The sequence below is a fragment of the Nicotiana sylvestris genome, chromosome 2 (assembly GCF_000393655.2).
Source record: "Nicotiana sylvestris chromosome 2, ASM39365v2, whole genome shotgun sequence".
In the NCBI taxonomy this organism is placed as follows: Eukaryota; Viridiplantae; Streptophyta; class Magnoliopsida; order Solanales; family Solanaceae; genus Nicotiana; species Nicotiana sylvestris.
Window position 1 is genome coordinate 18,658,106 of NC_091058.1, and position 22,894 is coordinate 18,680,999.

At 36.9% G+C, this 22,894-nt stretch overlaps 3 protein-coding genes across 4 annotated transcripts; 1 reads left to right on the forward strand and 2 right to left on the reverse strand.

Annotated features, from left to right (window-relative positions):
* Window positions 1-2,529: 2,529 nt before the first annotated feature.
* LOC104227255 (uncharacterized) lies at window positions 2,530-3,894 on the reverse strand. Its single transcript, XM_009779470.1, has 3 exons — window positions 3,348-3,894; window positions 2,991-3,187; window positions 2,530-2,937 (listed from the first exon to the last, which is right to left on the reverse strand). The coding sequence occupies exons 1-3, from the start codon at window positions 3,892-3,894 to the stop codon at window positions 2,530-2,532; spliced, it is 1,152 nt and encodes a 383-aa protein (XP_009777772.1).
* Window positions 3,895-6,207: 2,313 nt separating this feature from the next.
* On the forward strand, window positions 6,208-12,364 carry LOC104227252 (chromatin remodeling protein EBS). 2 transcript variants are annotated; one of them, XR_711066.2, is made up of 6 exons: window positions 6,238-6,455; window positions 7,590-7,932; window positions 8,015-8,083; window positions 8,893-9,028; window positions 11,242-11,322; window positions 12,095-12,364. XR_711066.2 is itself a non-coding variant. In XM_009779466.2 (5 exons), the coding sequence occupies exons 1-5, from the start codon at window positions 6,383-6,385 to the stop codon at window positions 12,119-12,121; spliced, it is 648 nt and encodes a 215-aa protein (XP_009777768.1). In that variant the 5' UTR covers window positions 6,208-6,382; the 3' UTR covers window positions 12,122-12,364. The 2 variants fall into 2 exon arrangements, 1 of the variants encoding a protein (XP_009777768.1); XM_009779466.2 differs by lacking the exon at window positions 11,242-11,322 and having other exon boundaries at window positions 6,208-6,455.
* A 3,178-nt stretch (window positions 12,365-15,542) lies between these two features.
* On the reverse strand, window positions 15,543-20,885 carry LOC104227251 (O-fucosyltransferase 15). The gene is made up of 10 exons (XM_009779465.2): window positions 20,412-20,885; window positions 19,602-19,691; window positions 19,425-19,524; window positions 19,277-19,338; window positions 19,021-19,109; window positions 18,078-18,198; window positions 17,853-17,996; window positions 17,392-17,726; window positions 16,767-17,007; window positions 15,543-16,024 (listed from the first exon to the last, which is right to left on the reverse strand). The coding sequence occupies exons 1-10, from the start codon at window positions 20,751-20,753 to the stop codon at window positions 15,719-15,721; spliced, it is 1,830 nt and encodes a 609-aa protein (XP_009777767.1). The 5' UTR covers window positions 20,754-20,885; the 3' UTR covers window positions 15,543-15,718.
* Between the last annotated feature and the right edge of the window lie 2,009 nt (window positions 20,886-22,894).

Genomic DNA, 22,894 nt, shown 5'->3' on the forward strand with positions numbered 1-22,894 from the left:
GTACCACAAGTCTTCAAAGTAATTTCTCCAGTAGAAACAAGACTCCAAATATAGTGATAGCGAATATCAATGTGTTTTGTTCTGCTATGAAATGCTGGCTTTTTCGACATCGCAATAGCAGACCTGTTGTCACAGAATATTTCAGTTGCATCACCTTGTTTTTGATCGAAATCTGCAACAAGTCTCCTTAACCAAACTGCTTGACAAGCTGCCGAAGTTGCTGCAATATATTCAGCCTCTCAAGTTGATAATGCCACCACTTCCTGCTTCTTTGAACTCCATGAAATTGCTCCAGATCCAAGATTAAACAAGAAACCAGACGTGCTCTTTCTATCATCAATGTTACCTGCCCAATCGCTATCAGTAAAGCCAGTTAATGTGAAATTTGTTACCTTAGAATACCAAATTCCATGATCTATTGTCCCTGCGATATATCTCAGTATTCTCTTTGCAGCTCTAAGGTGAAGTTTGCTTGGACTATGCATAAATCTTGACACTACTCCAATAGAGAAAGCAACATCTGGTATGAGACAAATAATTTAAACCACCAACAAGACTTCTAAAATAAGTTGCATTTGCCATTTCAGTACCATCATCAAGACACAACTTCTCATTAATATTCATTGGCGTAGCAACAACTTTACAATTCACCATATTAAACCTTTTCAAAAGATCTGTTGCATATTTTCTTTGTGAAAGAAATATGCCATCAATTCCTTGTTTCACCTCAAGACCAAGAAAATAATGCAGTAGACCTAAATCAGACATCTCAAAATTCTTCATCATGCAATCTTTAAATTCAGCCACAATAGACTCACGTGAACCCATATATATTATATCATCAACGTAAAGACATACAGCCAAAAAATCATTTTTACCTTCTCGTTTGATATAAAGAGTAGGCTCATTGTTACTCCTTTCGAAATCACTCTTCTGAAAATAAGAATCAATTTTGAAGTACCATGCCCGCAACGCTTGCTTTAAGCCATAAAGTGCCTTTTTTAACCTGTAAACCTTATCTTCTTTGCCGTTAACTACAAACCCTTCAGGTTGTGAGACATAAACTTCTTCTTCCAAATCACCGTTTAAAAAGGCAGATTTAACATCAAATTGGTACACTGGCCAATTTAATGTTGCAGACAAAGCTAAGAAAGTTCTAACAGTTTCAAAGCGGGCAACAGAAGAAAATGTTTCATCGAAGTCGATACCTTGTTGTTGGGAATAGGCCTTTGCAACAAGCCTTGCCTTGTGTTTTTGAATGCTTCCATCTGCATTATACTTGGTTCTAAACACCTATTTGAGCCCAATAGCTTTCTTTCCTTCTGGCAAATTAACCAAGTCCTAGGTCTGATTTGTTTGAATAGCTAACAGCTCCTCTTTCATAGCTTTGCACCATTTATCTTCTTTTTCAGTATCTTCAAAGCAAATAGGATCTGAAACAAGTAAAGCAAAAGTACATGATGTACTGTCAGCATATTTGGGATTTGGTTTTCTATCCCTTGTTGATCTTCTTAACGGAATTGGCTCAGCTGAAGATTCTTCCAATGTTGGAGAAGTTGATAGTTCCATTGATGTGACAATTGATGGATCTGATGAAGAAGGATCTACTACATGCTCATGATCAACAACATCATTAGTAGGCAACAATTGAATATTTGAACTTTCATTTCCAGAATTAAAGTTCCAGCTTGCATCTTCATTAAACACAACATTTCTACTGACTATAATTTTTTCACTCACTGGATTATATAGCTTATAAGCTTTAGATTGTGTGCTATAACTAATAAAGACACATTTTTCATCAAGCTTGCGTCGAACCTGTGAATTCACCAAAGCATAAGCTACACATCCAAAGACACGTAAGTGGCTTACCTTGGGCTTGTTACCTCTCCATGCTTCATATGGTGTTCGATTAAAAACTGCCTTGGTGGGTGAAATATTCAACACATAGACAGCAGTGGCAACGGCTTCAGCCCAAAAAGACTTTGAAACACCTCTAACTTGCATCATGCTTCTGCCCATGTCGACAATTGTGCAATTCTTACGTTCGGCTACACCATTTTGCTCTGGTGTATAAGGTGTTGAGAGCTCTCTATGTATTCCATTTTCCTCGCAGAAGGAACTGAATTCATTTGACATAAACTCACCACATCCATCCGTTCGAAGAGTTTTTATTCTACATCCACTTTGCTTCTCAACAAAAGATTTAAATTTCTTGAAATTCTCAAAAGTTTAAGATTTAAATTTCAAGAAATATATCCAACTCATACGACTATAATCATCAATAAAAAGCAAAAAGTATCGACTTCCCCCTAAGGACTCAATACTCATAGGACCGCACAAGTCAGCATGTACTAACTCGAGACAAATAGAAGCTCTCCAAGACTTGCCTATAGGAAAAATAATTTTACTTTGTTTTCCATAAACACAGCTTTCACAAAAATCAAGATTCTCAACTTTTGGCAATCCAAAAACCATTTCCTTTTGGATCAATAACTTCAGTCCATTAGCATTTAAATGTCCATAACGCTAATGCCACAGTCTAGTATCATTATCACTACTAGCAACCATAGCACATTTCTCGACCATTGAAACTTCTAAAGGAAACATTTTGTTGTTAGTCATTGGAACTGTAGCAATGGTTTGTCCAGATTTCTTACTTCTAATAGTGCAAAAACCATCATCAAAAGAAATCGAGTATCCGCTAACCATTAACTGTCTAATGCTAAGCAAATTATGAGATAAACTAGGAACAAACATCACATCTTCTAATATTTTAGCATTACCTTGGCTGGTTCTAATTCTAACAGTACCTCTACCTTCAACTTGGATCTTCTTGTTGTCTCCTAGCCTCACGTCTGATTTTTTGGACTCATCAAGTTCTTTGAACAATGATCTTATTTCAGACATATGATTGGAACATCCACTGTCCAAAATCTAAACATCGGTAGGAATTTCTTTTTCACAATAAAAGGCCATAAACAACTTACTCTCATCGTCATTTTTTTCTGCAAAACTTGCTTGGTTATTTTCATCCTTCTGCTTTTGACAACAATAAGCTTCCTTATGACCTGACTTTCTGCAGTAATTGCACAAAAATATCCTATTTTGTTTCTCTTCATTTGATCCTCCTCTATCTCGACCTCTTCCTTGGCCTCTTTCACGTCCTCTTCCTCAAAAACCACCCCTGCCACGACCACGATTAAAAAAAAATTCTGACTTATCTTTCTGATGGGTGGACTCTCCCTTCACCTGAAATGCCTTTTCTTCATTTTTTTCATGTAACCTTAGGAGCCTTTCTTCATGAGCTTGCAAAGAACTCATTAGTTCATCAAAAGAATAATCACATAAGTCATGAGATTCCTCAATCGCAACAACAACATGTTCAAACTTTGGAGTAAGACTCCTTAAAACTTTTGCAACAACAATTTCTTCAGATATATCTTCACCATAAGACTTCATTTGATTAACAAGAGAAGAAACTCTAGACAAATAAGTTTGAATAGATTCATTACTTTTCATAGAAAGAGTTTCAAATTCACGACGGTAAGTCTGCAATTTTACCGTAATTACTTTAGCTGAACCTTGAAATTCCTTCTTCAAAATCTTCCATGCCTGCGAAGACGTAGTTGCTGCTGCAATTCTTGAAAAGATTGTGTCATGGACTGCTTGTTGAATGAAACACAGTGCTTTGGCATCCTTCTTTTTGATCTTTTTTAATTTTTCCACCTCTTCATTAGAGCTTGCTTGATCCACAAACCCTTCTTCCACCAGCTCCCAAACTCCTTGTGATTTGAAAAGAGTTTTCATTTTGATACTCCAAAACTCATACTTTTCACCAGTAAAAATTGGAATGAGTGATTGTGAAGATGATGAAATACCATTCACGGCCATTTTTCTTTTGCTCTCATACTTTCTCTCTAGTTTCACTCAAATACTCACCCAATTTTGAAAAGAACCGGGCTCTAATATCAGATTTGTTGGATAAGAAAAGAATTATAAGGAGAAAGTAAACAAAAAAATAGAGCAAAAGAGATGAAAAACTACTGTAATTCTTGTATTTCTGATACAACGAAGTGTAAAAGAACAACCTATAAATAGGCTTACAAAGAAACTGAAAATACTAAAATCTAGCTCCACTAATCCACTTACCCACTAAAGCTAATCAATTTTTAAACTTGCTTAAATAAAGGAAACCAAATAACAAACTCCTAAAGACTTGGTCAAACATTTTTGAATCACTTCTCAACACATAATTTGGTAAATACCGAATTACCGTACCGAAACAAAATATTTTGATTTTTGGCATTCGATATTTTGGTATTCAGTATGGTATTTGGTTTAAGTTTTAAAAAAAATTGGTATTAGGTATGATATTTGTATTTTAAAATGAAATACCGAAATACCGATACCGTACTGAAATATATATTATATTACACAAAACACATATTATTAACTATAACGTAAATATAAAAAATCTAAAAATTTACTTTCCTTTATTCTCTAAGTTCGTCAATTAACTCTAAGCAAGTAACAAGACATTTCTAATGATCAAATTTTTTCCTTTATGTGCAATTTTCTCTCTCTAGGTTGATATTTGCTGGTTTTGGACAAAACTTTTATCAAACGACATTTTAGTTTTGTACTTTTGAGTGCTTTAATTAAGAATATTACAGTCTATGACTCTATGCACTAGTAAGTATTCAAACCGAATAAACCGAAACCGAAAGGAGAAAAACCAAACCATACCGAATTTAATTAGGTACGGTATTGGTATAGCATTTTAAGAAACCGAAAACGGAAAATACCGAACCGAAATGTCTAAATACCGTACCGTACCGACTGACGAACACCCCTACATCTATGTATGAACTCCAACATATTATGTTGGACCGGTATACTTTGCTACCTCCAGTATAATGTACTGGAGACTGGAGCACCGGTGCTCAAAACTCCAGTATATTATGCTGGACCGATATACTTGCTGGAACTCCAGTATATTATGCTGGAGTTCTAGTGTACTTATGCTGGAGCTCCATCATATTATGCTGGAGTTCCAACATACTTATCCTGAAACTCCAGTATAATATGTTGGAGTTCAAGTATACTTATGCTGGAACTCCAGCATAATATACTGACATATTTTTTGGGTTTTGAACAGTGTTCTCGCTCAGATTTATTTTTACATGAAAAGTGGCTAAATTTCGATTACTTTTAAAATTGGGCTATTTTTGAACGTCCAGTTATAAATCTGACTATTTTTGAATTTCTCCCCTACCTAAGTTGAACACAATTGAATACTTAGCCATCCAAATGGCTTCGGTAGTAAACTGAAGCCCACTTCATGGGGAAGGCTTTCCTTATGGGCTTCTCCGTCAAAACCCCAAGAGTAAAGTAGACAAAATTGAATTAGATCAATTTAATATTTTAAATAAAAAATTTAATATGAAAATACTACAAGTTTAATTCTTCTCATATCAAATGATGAAAAATATATGTTAAAACGTTGGTTAAAATTCACAATTTTACATACCTTAAATCCAGAGAAGCGAAATGTCTTACCTAAATTGATATGAAATGTATAGATCTGCCAAGACTTAAAAGACAAATGTTCCATTACTCCATAACCAAGAAATTTGCCAAAGAAATTATTGTTTTTATTTTTAAGAGGTTTCACTGTTGTAATTATAATTAAATACAATGTAGGGGTACTTGTGATTATGGGTAAATACTAACTTTTATATCTAAATTCTAAATGAAACCAATTAACTCCTTGCCCAAAAATAACAAAAATAAAAGTTAGTTAAAATAGCAACTCCCTCGCCCTTGCAAAACTTATTTAACTAGACAAGAGTAAAATAACACGCGAAATGATCCTATTTATATTGGATTCTCTATTACTCAATAAATTAATAAAATCTTCTAGTCAAGAGTACACCGACAACAAACAATAACGACCGATTAAAATTTTACGAATGAGGTATGAGAAGGGTATTATATACGCAGACCTTATCCCTATAACGAAGGATCAAGAGGCTATTTCCCATAGAGTCTCAATGGAAGAAGACCTTCTAGTCAATTTCCCATAGAGTCTCGATGGAAGAAGACCTTCTAGTCGAATAAAAAAAAAATGGAAAAAGAAAAAGAGCTCCAACTTTGTATTTAGTGTCCTTAAAAAAAGAATAAAAAAATCTAGGGCTTATAAAGAAACCCTTCGTTTTCAGGAGAATCAAATGAACCCATCCATCTTCGAGAAGCTACGAAGAATGCACCTAGATTTTCGTCTTCCCTTTTGAATCATATAGGAGTATTACATTTCACTCCCACAAAACCTCTCTGCAAAAACCAAATTCACCTCTCTCTCTCTCTCTCTCTATTTTCCATGGCCAAGACTCGACCTGGAAAACGTGACTTGGACTCTTACACCATTAGACGCACCAACAAAGTTGTCAGAGGTATCTACATCCACATTCCCTTTTCACAAAATTCCATCTGCATTGATTTTTCTTACATTTGTTTCTCTCTAAAATGTGTACCTCGACTATCCTGCTGCAACCCACTAGTACATGTGGGGTAGGTGGGCTCGCTCTAGGGGTTTGTAGCCGCTATTTGAACGTGGGATTTAAGTTTTGTTCTGATTTTCTTTGGCGATTAAGTGTTTGCTGTAGGTTTTTGAAGAAGAAGAATAGGGCTCTTTGCGAGGCATGCATGTGTATACCTGCCTATTTGGGTGTTTGAAATTGTGTCTGCATTTGTTTTTGGTTGTGTCTATGCTCATGTGGAATTATAGATATTGGATTAGAAGAAAGATTGTTCCTTTCTTATGGTTTGCTGCTGGCATTTTTGTGTGTATTCTTTAAAATTCAGATATCGCCAATTTGGGTTCATACAATGGTACTTTTAATATTTTCTTCCTTTATACCATGTTCAACTGCTGTATCTGTTTTTCCTTGTAAATGGCTTAATAACAATGATGATTATTACCCCATTTTTGTGGATATTAGTGAGGTATTCTCCTTAATAATTGTCTGTTTTCCTGCAAGCGCCTATACTCATTCATATAAGCAATTATGATTGAATTTCCTGGAACTAGATGGATTATTGGTTCTGATTTCTGTTTTGGCACCATTGAAAAGGAGAAAAGGCCATGCTATGGAAAAGAAAGAATCTGTTGTGCTTTGGTAAGTTTGTAGACAGGCAGAGAAACGTGTTTGTGCATACACATGGAACATGTTATATGCCATTTGGAGAGCATTCAGCATAATTTTATGGCCATGAGAGAGGATGAGATTGTTGAGGAGTTGGATAGTGGTAAAGATGCTAGTTATGTTTTTCTTATGTGCGTGACAGAAGTATCCAGCTGTTTTATGCAGGCAATGCCTCTGCACTCGTTCCTAACAGTGAAACCACTCGAATGAGTGTGCTCATTTTGTACTTCTCTTTAGTACTTAAGATCTGCATTAGCTGCTTAATTATGTTGCTGTTGCTGGGGATTTTAGTCTTTAGAAATGGAATTTGATCCTTATCATGTAGTTGTGATCTTTGAATTGCATAACTGAATTTGGTTTTGATTGCTTATGACTGTGAAGCTGGAGACTGTGTGTTGATGCGACCATCAGAAGGCGATACTGCTCCATATGTGGCACGTGTAGAAAAACTCGAAGCCGATAACCGCAACAATATAAAGGTGCATGTTAGATGGTATTACCGGCCAGAGGAGTCACTGGGAGGACGGAGACAGTTTCATGGAGCAAAGGAGTTATTCTTGTCTGACCACTATGATGTCCAAAGTGCCCACACTATAGATGGGAAGTGCATTGTTCACTCTTTCAAGAACTATACTAAGCTTGAGAATGTTGGTCCAGAGGATTACTACTGCCGGTTTGAGTATAAAGCGGCAACTGGAGCTTTTGTGCCAGATCGCGTTGCAGTGTAAGTGTATGAGTTGTCGTTTGTTGCTGATTGAACTTGAGTAATATTCTTCTAACTCATATTTCTTTTTTTCGCTCTGAAGGTATTGCAAATGCGAGATGCCATATAATCCAGATGATTTAATGGTACAATGTGAGGAGTGCAAGGACTGGTATACACACACCATTTTATCTTACTGACTGAATTTCCGGCTATCAGTAATGAATTACTTACATTGATTTCCTCTTCTCTTGAATGCTGGAAAACCAAATGAGAAAACAAGTAAATAAACAGGAGAGGGAACATGAAAGAGTAGAGATCTTTCTTGTTGCCTGTGTATGGCAGCTGAAAGAACCTTAGACAGTTGGGCTATCTCTGCTCTGCCTTCTAAGAGAGTTCTGTTCTGTTATTATATTTAAATCTCTTTTTTTTATATGTTAAAAAGGGCGCTATCGTAGGGAATGTTTAGTTTTTCTTGTTTATTTTTTCCGTAGTATTCATTATGTGCAATATATGAAGAGCATATCTGTGTGGTGAAAGTTGCGGCTGATCTTTGCACTATGGTTGTTTTGTGCAAAGCACAGATATTAAGTAAAGGGATATTCATCCATAGAAACTTATCCGAAAAGAAGAATAAGAAGTTTTCTTAGTTCGAATTGGTCATTTCTTAGTTTCCAGCATGAAAATTGCGTAGGCCTATTTATAGGTTTTGAAATTGGTCGTAATGTTGTGCGTACATAAAAGACTTCCACATCTCAATTATCTAGCAACAATCTGGGGTTGAGTGAATTCTTTCTGGGTGCTGTCCTAGTATGAATTCCACATTGTATATAATCTGTTATAGCCACTGTTCTCAAGACGGGACTGTACTTTCATGATATATCTGATTGGTTAAACCAAAAAGCAGCCAGGCATCTCGTTCAAGTTTTAAAAGCATTGCGTGCTTTCATTTCTTACGATACATTCCCTTGATCTTTGTAGGTATCATCCAGCCTGTGTGGGCCTGACTGGTGAACAAGCTAAACAAATTGATGACTTTGTTTGTTCCGAATGCTCATCCGAAGATCTGAAGAAGTCTCATAATACTTATGCTGCATCCCCTCTGTCTAATGGCAAGGTAGTATGTTCATGGCTTGTTTTAGCTGTTGTTGATTGCCTTTTAACATGTGAAAAGATGGAGTTTGTTGTAGTTCTCCGCTTCAGCTAACTTTTTTAAGATAGCATGAACAAGAATATGCTGGAATGGGTCCAAATGGAGTGGAATGGATATGAGGGATTCTATAGCATACCCCACTAGTCTGGGATTAAGGCATTATTGTCGTTGTTATACGAATAAGAATATGTTGCGGCGACAAACAGAATCTCCTACCATAAGGATGAAACTGTTGAAGTGATGAGCCTTATACATATAGGATGGACAGAATCCATTGAATACAGACTATTCTTTAGGTTCTAGAACTTTCTAGGTGGACTAACTTCTGAAATTGGCATCATTGAGTCCTTTTGACTCCGTCTGGTCTCACTGGAAAAAAAGAAGCAAGAACTCTTTTTTTTTTTTTTTTTTGTCATGCGAGTTTCAAATTAGCGACTGTATCAGCTGCTACCATGAGTCTAAATCCAGGTTCTTAAAATTTGTTATGTTAGCCAAGTAGTTAGTCCCGCTGCATTGGCTAAGTGACTGAAATACATGTACTTATAAATCTGCTTCATTTTCTACTCAACGTGGGGAAAGAAAACAAAAAAAATGTTCTCCCACTTGATGTACATATCAAGGCGGGGATCTGTAAGGAGAAACTAAAGGTGACCTTTTAAGTACTTATTTAGTCATCCTTACATGAAGTAGAAGTTACATATTGCAGATTCAAATGTACAGGTGCAGGTAGACTGAGTTTTGTGCTTTTGTAGTTGTGAAACTGTAGGACTCTTGTTATTAGAGGTGCTTTTGTGGATTGAATCATAATAAATATGTTTGGTAATTATGGACGAGATGGATTCAAAATGAGAAAACTAGTAATTATGTTTGAATTTGAAATGAAACTGCATTCGTGCATCTCAATCAGAAATTTAAACTGGCTAGAACTCAAATTTGCTAGGTGTGAACTGTTATATACCAAACATTGTTTTTTTAAATACGAGCTTGGTGTATTATGAATGAAATGAATTTCTTTGATTTAAAAAGAAATAAGAAAAAGGAAATAAATTTCATTTCCCTTCATCTGCTGCTTTGTAAAGCCCACCTCTTGTTACCTTGTTACTAAAAAATTGCGTGCATATAGAATGGGATCAAGACCAGTAGGTTGATTCTCTCCCGGGTATCATTAGTGGGTCCACAGACTTTTTTGATAAAAAAGGATCAATCGAGGGAGAGTGAGAGGCTTTCAACTGGGGGAAAGGGGGGTTTGGGTATAGCTATATTTGTTGAGGCAAGGTTGGACCGGTTTAGTCAACTCCCATTTCGTGTTGCTACTACGGGATTTGTTTTGGTTTCTTTTCCTCTGGCTACTAAAGAACTGAGAGATGCCACACAGTGTTATCAAAGGCGCGCTTAAGTCCTGAAGGGAGGCTCAAAACATGTTGAGCGCTTCGCCACGCTTAGCGGACGCTTCGATGTTGCCCTAAAGGCCGGAAGGCATATTTATCCTTGCCAATGAGCGTAATCCTAAAGAGGCGGCACTAAACAATTGATATTTCACTATCATAAATTTTTCTTCAATTTCTTTGTCCATATATTTGGTATTCATGTTTATAGATTTTAGTCTTGGACTACACATACATATTTGTTATTTTTCTCCATTTGCGCCTTTCTTCATTAGCTAACACTTTATTTGCACTTTGCACTTAAAAACCCTACAGATCTTAGAGCTTTTTTGCGCTTTTCGCCTTTGATAACACTGATGCCACGATCTTTAGTATTCCTGCTATCCCAAAGAGCGGGGAAGGAAGGAATTGAGCTTCAACTACTTTCTTTTTAACTAAAGCATGGTTTTATAAGTTAATCGGAGTAATATAAAATGGAAATGACTAAATGCAGCAAAAATGTCAAATCAATGTCAAAACAACATGACATGTTTTTCCTCCTTTCGTTTACCTTTAATTTTCTTTTACAGAACTAAGAGGGAGCAGGAAAGGTCCAATTTGATAGCATGGTCTCATGGCTACTGGTATTTGAAATCATACACTGACTTCAAAAATGTGACCTTCTAGGCTACAGGCTGCCCCCATACAAGATGTTTTAACTATAGTTTGAGTAGTTAGAAAGGTAAACTAAGATATATTTTCTTTATGAAGAAAGGATCAGCTTGTGTTAATCCATTTTGTAAAACTTTACAGTCCGAGACGACAAGATGATAGTTTCCAAAACACTGTCAAAACACACTTACTGGAGGACAGACTCTTTTCTTGAACTTAGTGGTAAGCTTCTTCCTACAGGGCACTGTTTTCAATTGTGAGCACCATATTATCTTCATAATCTACTTTGGTGCTATAAGACACCACTAGCTCATCACTTGGCACCCAGTGGTTAAAAAAGTTATTGGCCCCCATGTTATGTTATCCACACTCCAGATGTCCAGTCTTGTGCGTGTGGAGGAGTGTTAAGTCCATATTGGTTGAGGGACTCTATGAAATCTAAAATAGATTCAACATCATTTAGTTCTCTTTTATGCCAAAGTAAAACAAAAATGCTGCTGGGTTTCATCTTCTGGATAGAATGGAATTTGTCCTCGAAGCATCTTGAATTTCTTTTCGTCCACACTATCAACCAAATGCAAGCAGGGTTTGTATTCCACGAGTTAGCTCTTCCTTTATCCAGTCCTGCTCTATTACAGCATCTCAAAAGGTCAACCGTAGCACCTGGCCTAACCATTGGAACCCCCCCTCCCCCCACAAAATTCAGGAAAAGTTGCCATAGTTGATCTGTAAAGACAATGTAGTAACAGGTGTCGATTATTTTAATTCTACTCAATATCTATGTCAAATTGCCCCTCAGGGCCCTCATTTTTTCTCAATATCTGTGTCGATTATTTTAATTCTACTCAACTAGGGAAACTTGCTAAATACTTTGAACATGCGCAAGTGTATACTTACTTGCATGGTATGCATACCCAAGTCCTTGCTTCATCCTTCCTGGTTATAGTTAGACTCTCAGCCATAATTGCTTAATAATTCTCCAACGACTTTTCAGGTTGAGCCGAAGCGCCAGAAGAGATAGGTGGAGCTGTGGTAAGATGGATGAAGCCAGTTTTCTTCATGTTTTGGATGCTCATCTAGATTTTGTACAGTGCAATGAACCGTAACTATGTTCTTTGCATAGATTAGCTGGTATCTGTTATGTCTTCCTTATCAGTAGTTCTTGTATGTACTAGAAGATTGGAAGACGACTCTTCAAAAATACTGTTAGATTAACAAGACTTTCTTTTGAAGTTGAATCCGACATTTAGTGTGAAAGCATCAACATGTCATCTTACTATGCTTAGAATTTAGACACTGGATGATATTATTCCCGGCATACTACCCGTTGAGCAATCTTTAAACCAAAACTTGGCTTTTTTTGACAGTGGTTAAGCAGCTTACTGTTTTGATGCAAGACATATAGGGAAATGCTAATTATCAAGGGAAAAAATATATTATTAAAAAAATTAGATCTTTGGAAATGCTATTTACTCCAGTATCTAGTACTCCTAGTTGCTCTACTTGTTTCAAACTAATCATTTTCAGGGATCAATTAGATCAAATCTTGAAATAGTAGATTGGAATATGAGATTTAATTGACCTTTTGAAAGTAAAATCAAGGAAGTTCTGGAGACTGATGTGGAAGTACAGTGTAACAATATGTATATCTCAAATTATTTACATAACGTAAAAAGAAAATATGAAAGCATAGTAGGCTGCAATTTACATGTCTAGCATGCCTTAGAGAGAAGAGGAACAAGGATTTAAACTATGCGAAGTGTATTAAAAACATTCTCATAAGTATTGACTAGAGATATTGAGAACAAGGAAAGTTGGAGAGGTTTTAACTCATCACAAGAATAGGGCACCATGGAAAAAGATCTAATTCCAAGTTCAAATTTGGATTTAAATTTTCTAGAAGAGGACGAAAAAGTCCCTCTGTCAAGGGTATTTAGAGGAAAGGAAAAATTAGGACAATGCTAAGATACTATAGCCATGTAATGGTATATAGCTGATACCAATTAATTGAGATTAAGGGTGTGTTTGTATAACGGAAAATGTTTTCTTGGAAAACATGTAGTAATCTTATTCATTTTCCGGTGTTTGGTACGCAAATTTAGGAAAATGACTTCTTAAGAGTATTCATAAATAATTTAGATATAATAAACATGAAGCCATAAACTTTCAAACCAACAACCTTCCGAACCCATAAATTTTACAAACTTTCGAATCGCTAAACTTTCGAAACTACGGAATTTCGAACCCGTAAACTTTTATAATTTCTAAATCCGTAAACTTCCATACACATAAACCTCCGAACTCTTAACTTTGGAACTTGTAAAATTTTGAACCTTTAAACCGATAAATAAAAACACTAAAACTGAAATATATTAAAAACATATTTTTTTTGGGGTGGGGGGTGGGGTGGGGTGGGGTGGGGGGTGCAGAAAAACGAAAAAAAGAAATTTAAAATTGCAAAAAAAGATTAAGGTAAAAAATATTTTTTTTGCAGGAGAGGAGTTGGGCGGAGGGATAGTACGGTGGGAAGTAACAGAAAAACTAAAATTAGAAAAAAAAAACCTTTTTGGAGAGAGGGGGTGGGGTGGGGTGGGTTGGTGAGGGCGGGGAAGGTTGGGAAGGAGTTTTGGAAAATGTTTTCCCTTCTCTTCATAAGAAAAACATTTTCCTCCAATTGGAGGAAAATGAGTTCATAAGAAAAATGTTTTTCAAGACATTTAAGCCAATCAAACATGAGAAAATTGGGAAAAATATTTTCCTTCATACCAAACACACCCTACGTCTTAGACATGTTCATATGTTTACTTTAGGTCCCAATGTCTTCTAGGAATCCTTCGGTCTTCTTAAAAATTTATATGCGAGTAAGAAATTAAGAGAACTTCTAGTATTCTTTTATATAATGTTATACTGAATGAGCTTAAATAGATCGAAGTACAAAGTGAAAATTAATATAGACCTCAACTTGATTCGGATTGAGGTGAAGTAATAGTAGTTGTAGCAACCTCATATATCTTGATGAAGTTGCTATGTGTTTCATTTATATGAAGTCTTGATGAAGAATTATACACCCGTTTGCCCTGTAAAATACACATTTCTCTCCTAGCAAAGGCAATCATAGTCTCCTATTATAGGGGCAAATTATTTGTATTGCAGTTTCAGATATTTTACACTACTTAATACTTAGCTAATTAATAGTGCTGAGCTTGTAATAAAATCCTGGTCTCATACTATGAAAGATTTTTCACGTCGACTTGTACATACGTTACTGGTTTACAGGTAATTACAGCGAAGAGCTAAAAAGCTGCTCTTACCAAATTAATTAACTATGTAAAGAACAATCATATGGAGATTACGAAAGTATAACAGGAAACTAAAACGATTACATCATTTATCATGAAAGTAGGATATACTACTAAACAAGAAAATGGAGATTTTAACGTGCTAAGGCTTTATGCGCTTGCATATGTTATGTTAGTATAGCTTTCATGCATGGATGCCATTTTAGCACATCATCAAATGGGTTAATTCGTTTGCGTGGCGGATTACGAACAAAAATATCAACTCATTTGCTGTGTTGGGCTAAACCAGTCCAAAGATACTCTCTAACATGGTGTGATATTGTTTGTTGTGGGCCAAGCTCGCACATTTTTTCCTAAAAAGCCTCACACCATATCCCTACAGCATCACTCTGCCATCTCCATACTCGAACCTAGGCTCTGATACCAGTTGTTCATGGGCTATACCAACCAAAGATACTTTTAACATGGTGTGATATTGTTCGCTTTGGACCAAGCCCGCATGATATTTTCCAAAAGGCCTCATATTATTAAGAGATCCCTACACCTTAAATGTAGGCTCCCAATTTTTTCACTTACTAATGTGGAACTTTGTTTGCACACCCAACAACATGCACATTGCAAAAACACAGTCATGATGCATTCCAACTTCCAAGTCATTTCGCAAATAGTCAAAGCCAGGAACTAATTTTCCACTCTCTCAATTATCATATCATCTTCTTCTTGTTACTCCCTTCTTTTTGCTTTTTCACTTCCGTATTTTTTTTCAAAACTACTATGATTTTGCTTTCCTAGAGTCGAGGGTCTATCGAAAACTGTCTCTCTACCTTCACAAGATAGGGGTAAGATCTGTCCTCTCCAGATTTTACTTGTGAGATTACACTGGGTATGTTGTTGTTTGTCATTGTAATTAGTAGAAACAAAAAATTTCAATACATCAAAAGTTAAAAAGTTAAATTTTCTGTATTGACATTGACTTATTTAGTATGAATGTAAGCACTTAGACAATCAGGTCGCTCAAAGTTAAAGAAAGAGTTTATGGTAAACATGTGTTAGTAAAGAAAAAGGAGTAGCTAATTTGTTGTAGCAAGTAAAATTATCCTAAGCGTGTCAATATATAGTTGGCAGACAACTCAACAAAGCTCATCTCAAAAAATTATCACTGCATTAGAAATTAGAAGAATAACAAATGTATCATATAATGCTAGAATACCAAGCCAAGTGCTTGATTCAAGTTTAAAATGAAGACGTTATACATTTACAGTTGCTTGTGAAATTTTTTTCCTAAACTCAACTGATAACGGACCTATTTAACATTAGACCTAAGTGTTGCACATGCATTCCTTACACCGTGGATATCTATATACGCTCCTTCCAACAGGTCGTGAAAATACCCGTTTGGTTTGTCTCACTGCCTTCCTCACTCTTTGCTCAAATGTCCTCCAGTCTATTGTGTTGTTCTTGACAAAGATATCAGCGAGTCTCCGTTTGTTTGGCCGAATAGTCGCCATTTTACCTCCACCATAGTATACTCGAAAACCAGATATCAATGATGAAAATTGGCTTCCTGAGTCTGTCATGGCAAACACGTCTGCAGCGCTGCAAACTATGAAGTCCAATGCTGCTAGCTGCATTAAAGTGTTATATGTCAGCTCCAGTTACATGAGTTAATTAGTCAGTCCTCAAATCAAACAAATATGATGATTATGCTCACAGTGCATCCTGCAGAAAGCTACAACTGAAGCTTAGCAACAAGGAACTACATGCGTGATAGCTACAGGTAATCATATGACTTCACGAAGCCAACACTCATGTTGCATGTATTGGCTTTCTGTTTGCCAATATTACGCACGAACAGTGTTGTCAAGAGAGAAAAGCTCTAAAAGCACCTGGTCGATTGGGGCTTTAAGCCCAAAGCGCAACTAAAGTGCTAGCTTTAGTAAAAGAAGGCGCAATTAAGGAAAGAAATAAAAATACATATGTCATTCAAGAAAAATGAGACAAATTCACTCCTAATGTTCTCCTCAACAACTAATACACTTATTTGCTGAAAACATTTGTTGTTTAGTACCAATCGTTTCAAGATAGAACTCATGGGCAATGAGGTGCACGCCTTAGTGCCTTGCCTACACTAGAGGCGCAGCTCCCTCCCTGAGCTTTTCTGAGCTTCAGGGCTTAAGCGCTCCTTAAATGAGCCTTAGACAACACTGCGCACGAAGGGAAATAGTTCTTCTTTGAGAGGCAACTGATCATGACTATCCATACCAAGCACATAATTTTTTTATTAGTGTTATTCATTTGGTGCTAAATGTAACAGAAATCACCAGGGGATATTGCAACAATAAAACCATGTCAAACCAATACGTTTACCTGAGATGAGAAATTCTTGAACGGTTCAATCTCGGCAGAGGAAAGCAAGCTTTCCTTTGTGACCAGATTAGGATACAAGGTAGTCAAGGAGGCCAGTCTTGATTTCCCTCCGTAGATATGTGCACCTGCCAAGTATATGCGCGTCTGCCGATTAAAACCAAGGGCAGCAAGCATTAGCACCGTCTCTTCAGGCATTAAAGGGCACAGTCCTTCAGCCTTTAGAGCTGCTGGCGAGGGCAACCTGAGCACATGGTTTTTTCAGAGATCGATAAGTGAACTGGGGCTAGTTCTAACAAATTGAAGCATTCCTCAATAGCATGTCTCTAGATTAGGTTCAGGTTATTTTGAATCAATGAAGAAAATCTGATCACACTGTTAAAACATGCATGATTACAATTATCTAATAAAGGTAATCCACAATTCTCCCTGCAACAAGATGTGAACCTGATCCAGATGGTGAGAGATAATAAATAACTTTAAGTTAGTTCAATACATTTTTATGCGCCTCTGGTGCAATTTTTGGCAAATCAAAGATGCAAGCAGCAGTTTAGGACAAGCTCACAAGTAAGCATAAGCTTTTGTTTATGCAAGTAAAGGAATTCAGCGAGACTTCTATATAACATACTTCGTGGTCTTCTTAAGCTCCACCAATGCAGGAAAATGGATTTCACGATATGCTTCCAGTTCATTTCTTTCTTCATCACCCCCACCATATTCACAGAGGGAATGAGCCACCATGTCAATTTCAAACCTCAGATGCAAAGCTAAATATCTCGCAACTTTTCCTCCACGATTTCGTTCACCCTTCATCATTGACTTTGAAAAGGGGCCCACTAGGTGACGATCCAAGGGACCCAAGCGTGTAACATTCTGACGCATTCTTCGAATAAGTAAAGCTCCAGTTTCTTGTATCTTTGGAACAAATTTCAGAGCATGAAAATTACATCTGCATCGAAGTCTCTAGATGAAGCCCCCAAAATTAGGAACCAAGATAGAAATTATGGAATCAGACAAGACAAAACAGAAGATAAAATGAATAAGTAATAGATCAACAAGGAACCATAATATCAAGTTCGATAGGTTTACCTGCACTTGAAATGGTAACGGGTCAGATGCCAAGCGATTCCCAAATCCAAGAAAATGGACAACTCTGTTTTTATGCAAAATAGGAAGAATATATTTCTTATAGAAACTTGGCTTTGCTTCTTTTACAACATCTGCATCTGTCACCTGGATTTATCTCCAGAACATAAGAAACTAGTTTCCTCACATGATCAAATGCAAAATGATTGATTTAGATGAAAATCTTACCAAACTGCCAATGGCCTCAAGATCTAATGACTGTAACTCCTGAGGAAGTTCTCTAACTATAGGGATATCAGGTTTCAGGTAGTCGATGAAATGCTCCTCCTGGTAGATATCGCCAAACTGGCTACGAAGATATAGATTTCATCTATCAATCTTCAGTTTAAGGATATAATAAGGTATAAAATGTTTCAAATTATCAAGAGAAGGGAACAAGTTTGAAGGACGTAAAACAGCCAGAAGGCAAATAAAAATCTTAGTATAATTTTTAATTTATTTGATGAAGTACATGCTAAAAGTTACTGAATTCAAAACGTCCAAGATAACACCATATATAAATAATTGGAGGGGGCATAATTAGTTACAAATGAAAGGGGGGGGGGGTGAAACAATAGCAAAAAATTGCAAACAAAGAATGTATTTAGCTGAAACTTCATTGCATATTGGAAAAGAGTTCAGAAAAAAAAACTAAAGTGAACAATCTTTCGATGTAATAATGCGGATGCATGACAAATTATTAAAGTAGATACCAGAAAACAACAACCGGATGATACATGCAGCTCTCAAAGATACGCAGCAAAAGGAAAGCCAAGCAAACCTTTGGGACAACCAGAAAGTCTTGGAAAACTTATGTAGTTTAGACAAGAGAGAAATCAGTGCTACATCACAAATTTCCAATTACTGAGTTCAAGAATTCCAAGATAAAGCCAGTTCAGATAGTTACTAGTTATGACAAGAAAATGAAATACTATTAACTAGCACATATTTCAAGTGAACAACAAGAATTGACAAGTGTGGAAGTACACAATAGTATATCTGGTTAATCTGTAAATGAAATTTTCAGTATTTTGAATCTTTCACATATTGTTCTCATAATATTCCGATTCTTATTGTACAATAGGAAAAGGAAAGAGATAAGTGAAAATGACGGCAAATAGTAAGTTTTCACCTCACATCTCTCCATACGCTACTGTACAGAAATTTGGGAAGAACCAAGGTTGCATCAAGTAATCTTGCAACAGCGACAGCATTGCAGACCTGTTGTGCAAGAAAAAAATATATCAGTTAAGAAAAAGAGACCACAGCTTTCTTATAATATTATTAGTGCTGAGCCTTTTTTCTTTTGCTTGGCAAACTAAACTAAAGAAATACAGGTCGTCAAGCAGATGGAAAAAATTTACGTCAAAGCAGAAGACATAACTTACAGCTACTCGCTGTTGATTTATCCCACCATTTGCAGTGACCATAATGTAACCATTTTTTCCCTCTGAAAATGTCATTATGACCCGCATAAGAAGCAACTACAAGAAATGTGACAAGCATGAAGAGAGACAGAGAGAGAAAGAGAGAGACCACTAGGTCGCAAGTCACGCTGCTCAGCACAAGGTTTCCAAGAGGAAGCAACAAAATAGGGTTCAGCCCACAAATCTTTTGGCTCGGGTTTATTCTGTCCCTGAAGTCAGCAAGCTCACATTGTAAAGTAAGATCAACTATTAGATCTACTCACTTCCTTCTAGAAACAAAAAGTACCTCAGCTAAGGCATGAGCAGCCTTCGACAGCAATCGTGCATAGATTGTTTTCTGCGGCTTTCTCGCTTTGCCAAGCCTTACAAGTTCTTCCTACATAATCAAAAATAACATTTACTCCATGTGTAGCTAACTAGCAAAAAGTATTCCAGCACAAATGAATCTATCCATACTTCAACAATCAACTAAGCCTCGTTCCCAAACTAGTTAGTCTCAGCTATATGAAATCCTCTATATCCATCCGGTTTATTTGCCCCTATTTCATTCCAACACTAAATAGTTTGAAAAATATTTAGAAAGAAAATTGGAGGACACTTCATAGTTTGCTGGAGAAGTAACATGTACATCTAGTTGCTGAACATCTCAAGATTCATTTTTTCAACTTCACAGCTAAGGTATGTGATCATGCCAAAATATAAGAATCCTATCTTTAGGCGGATCCAGAATTTGAGTTTATGGGTTCTGGATTGGAAAAGGCATATTACTGGGTTCTGGATAAACTATTTATACAAATTAAGTGGATTTCTTAACATAAATACAGGAATTTGGCCAAAGCTACTGGGTTTTGTAGAACCTGTGACTAGAACTCTACCTCCGCATTATTTATTCTTTATCATTAAAAACATCAGCTATATATATTGTTTTTTTTTATATCAAGGATTAAACACATAATTATTCCAAGCCTAAAGTCTAAATTCTCAAAATTCATTTCCACAACCCAGCTTTCATAACTTGAACCAAGTTTCAATATTTATACATTTTCAAAAACATTTCAACAATCTCAATTGATAATAAGGACAGATTGAAACATACCCGAATGAATAAAGTGGAGGAATTGGCTTTCAAGAACCTGAACTCAACCCCAGGAGCCCGACCCGATTTCTGGATCCGGGAAAGCATCCACCAATTGGTCAACACAAAAGCGATCATAAATAGAGCCAATCCCACAGTTGCAATATTCTGAGAGAATGGTTTCTTCTTCCTCATCTTCTTCGACCCGAACGTGAAACCCAGCAACCCGTTAAAGGAGTTGTTCCTATGACCCGGATTCTGGGGGTCAACCCGATCCGGAGCCGGAACGCTGCTGGATTGTTCGTTATCGTCGTAGGATGATGTTTCTGAGAAATTAGAACTAGAATTGGTTCGAGAAGCCATGGGAAGTATTTTTATGTTTAAGTTCTTTTCTTTTTTTGGATATTCTCGAATTAACGGTTTAATCAGGACAAGGTGAGCGGAAAAAACGTCAGGTCTTGATGTTGCGAGTCTTTGGGTCCGTACTTACGTTTGGTGCAAGAAAAGTGTCAAAATAGAGTCCACTCTCATTTTCTTGCACTTCTTTTTTCTTCAAATCATTTTATTGCACTTGAAAAAGAAAAATATGAGTTTTCGTAGTAACTAGAGAATTTTTCTTATATTATCGATGGAACCGTATAATAAACATAGTAGGTTTTTATTTTCTTATTATATACGGGTAAAACCGGGCCTTTTGGATGATTCAGTTACCAATAAAATAAACAGAGCGGAGATGTGACTGTAAGGAACCAGAATCGACGCAAGGAACCCCTCGAATCAAGTTCCGGGCAAAATACTTGCCCTCGGATGAATCGGGGCCACACCACCAGGTCCGATTCAAATCCCTAAACCCCGGAGAACGTTATCAGACAATCGAGCACGACTAATAAAGGGTCGTGATATCCTATGTAATGACCCAGCCGGTCGTTTCATGAGTTACAACCCCGTTTCCCCCATTTCTACTTCCCTGTGTTGTTCAGTTGTATTTGATCATATCGTGTTGGTTGTGTTGTGTTCGGAGTGGTTTTAGAATAAAATGAGACACTTAGTCTCTTGAGTTGGTGATTTAGCTAGTAAAGTCAACCGAAAATTGACTTGTGGGTAAATGATCTCGAAATTGGGTTTTTATGGTTCGGATAGCTTTGTTAGGTGGTTTGGGACTAAAGAACGTGATCAGAATGTATTTTGGAGGTCTATGGTAGATTTAGGCTTGAAATGGCGAAATTGGAAATTTGGAGTTTCCGGTCAGCAGTGGGAATCTTGATATCGGGGTCGGAATGGAACTCCATAAATTGGAGTAGGTCCGCAGTGTCTTTTGTGACGTGTGTGTAAAATTTCAGGTCATTCAGACGAGGTTTGATAGGTTTCGGCATCATTTGCGGAATTCGAAAGTTTGAAAATTCTTAGGCTCGAATCCAAGGGTGATTTGATGTTTTGAGGTTGTTTTGAGTGTTTCGAAGATTGAAATAAGTTTGAATGGTGATAGGTGACTTGTTGGCATGTTTGGTTGAGGTCCCGGGGGCCTTGGGATGATTCCGGATGGCTAACGGAAAAGATTAGACTTGGTTTGAGCAGTTGAAGCTGCTGCTTCTGTCATGACCTGTGGATTGGGGACCGTAGGTGCGAGGTCACAGGTGCGTGAGGGAGACCGCAGATGCGGAATTGTCCATCAGGAGAAGAACCGCAGGTGCAGTTGATTTGACCGCAGAAGCGTGATGAGGGCCGCATGTGCGGAATCCCTGGGGCAGAAAGTATATAAGTTCCCCTTCGCGAAATTTGGCCCATTCCACCATTTTTGAAATCAGAATTGAAGCTCTTGGAGGGTTTTGAAAAGGGAATCAAGGGGAAGCTTATTGAGGTAAGATTTTTGAACTTAATACTCGATTCTATGGTGATTTTTAGTAGATTAAGCTTGGAATTTGTGGGTTTTAAGGGTGAAAATTGAGGAATTAGGGCTTGAAATTGGAGAGTTTAAATTGGGGATTTGAGGTCCGATTTTGATGGTTTTGGTATGTATAGACTCGTGAGGGGATAAGAATTCTAGTGTTGTAATTTTTATCGGATTTCGAGACATGGGCCCGAGGGTCGGGTTTGGCTAATTTTGGGATTTTTAAGTTAATTTGATTATTTTCGCTTGGGCTTCGTTCCTTTAGCGTGTATTAATGATATGATACTGATTTTGGTTAGATTTGGAGTATTTGGAAGCCGAGTCGAGAGGCAAAGGCATCGCGAGTTAGAGTTTAGTTCGGTTTGAGGTAAGTAATGATTGTAAGTTGTCCTGAGGGTATGAAACCCCGGATTTCACATTGTTGTGCTACTTTGAGGTGACACACACGCTAGATGACGAGCGTGGGGGGGTGCACCATTGGGGATTGTGACTTGGTCTGTCCCGTACGACTATTAAGTCGCATATTTGATAGAAAACTATTTGATATTATTGTGCTTTGAAAAGTAATACTATGTTTTGGGCTGAATGCCATAGTTTGGCCTCGTGCCAAGCCGTT

Excerpts from the sequence above, each read along its gene's own strand:
- LOC104227255 (XM_009779470.1), bottom strand. The coding sequence starts at position 3,894 with ATGGCCGTGAATGGTATTTCATCATCTTCACAATCACTCATTCCAATT. Across the intron at positions 3,188-3,347 it reads TGAGGAATCTCATGACTTAT|GGGTGGTTTTTGAGGAAGAG; the intron begins GTGATTATTCTT and ends TGGTCGTGGCAG. Across the intron at positions 2,938-2,990 it reads AGAAAAAAATGACGATGAGA|ATTTTGGACAGTGGATGTTC; the intron begins GTAAGTTGTTTA and ends ACCGATGTTTAG.
- LOC104227252 (XM_009779466.2), top strand. The coding sequence starts at position 6,383 with ATGGCCAAGACTCGACCTGGAAAACGTGACTTGGACTCTTACACCATT. Across the intron at positions 6,456-7,589 it reads CACCAACAAAGTTGTCAGAG|CTGGAGACTGTGTGTTGATG; the intron begins GTATCTACATCC and ends ATGACTGTGAAG. Across the intron at positions 9,029-12,094 it reads CCCCTCTGTCTAATGGCAAG|GTTGAGCCGAAGCGCCAGAA; the intron begins GTAGTATGTTCA and ends ACGACTTTTCAG.
- LOC104227251 (XM_009779465.2), bottom strand. The coding sequence starts at position 20,753 with ATGGCTTCTCGAACCAATTCTAGTTCTAATTTCTCAGAAACATCATCC. Across the intron at positions 19,339-19,424 it reads GCGTGACTTGCGACCTAGTG|AGGGAAAAAATGGTTACATT; the intron begins GTCTCTCTCTTT and ends TGACATTTTCAG. Across the intron at positions 16,025-16,766 it reads TCAAGAATTTCTCATCTCAG|CTAGCAGCATTGGACTTCAT; the intron begins GTAAACGTATTG and ends ACTTTAATGCAG.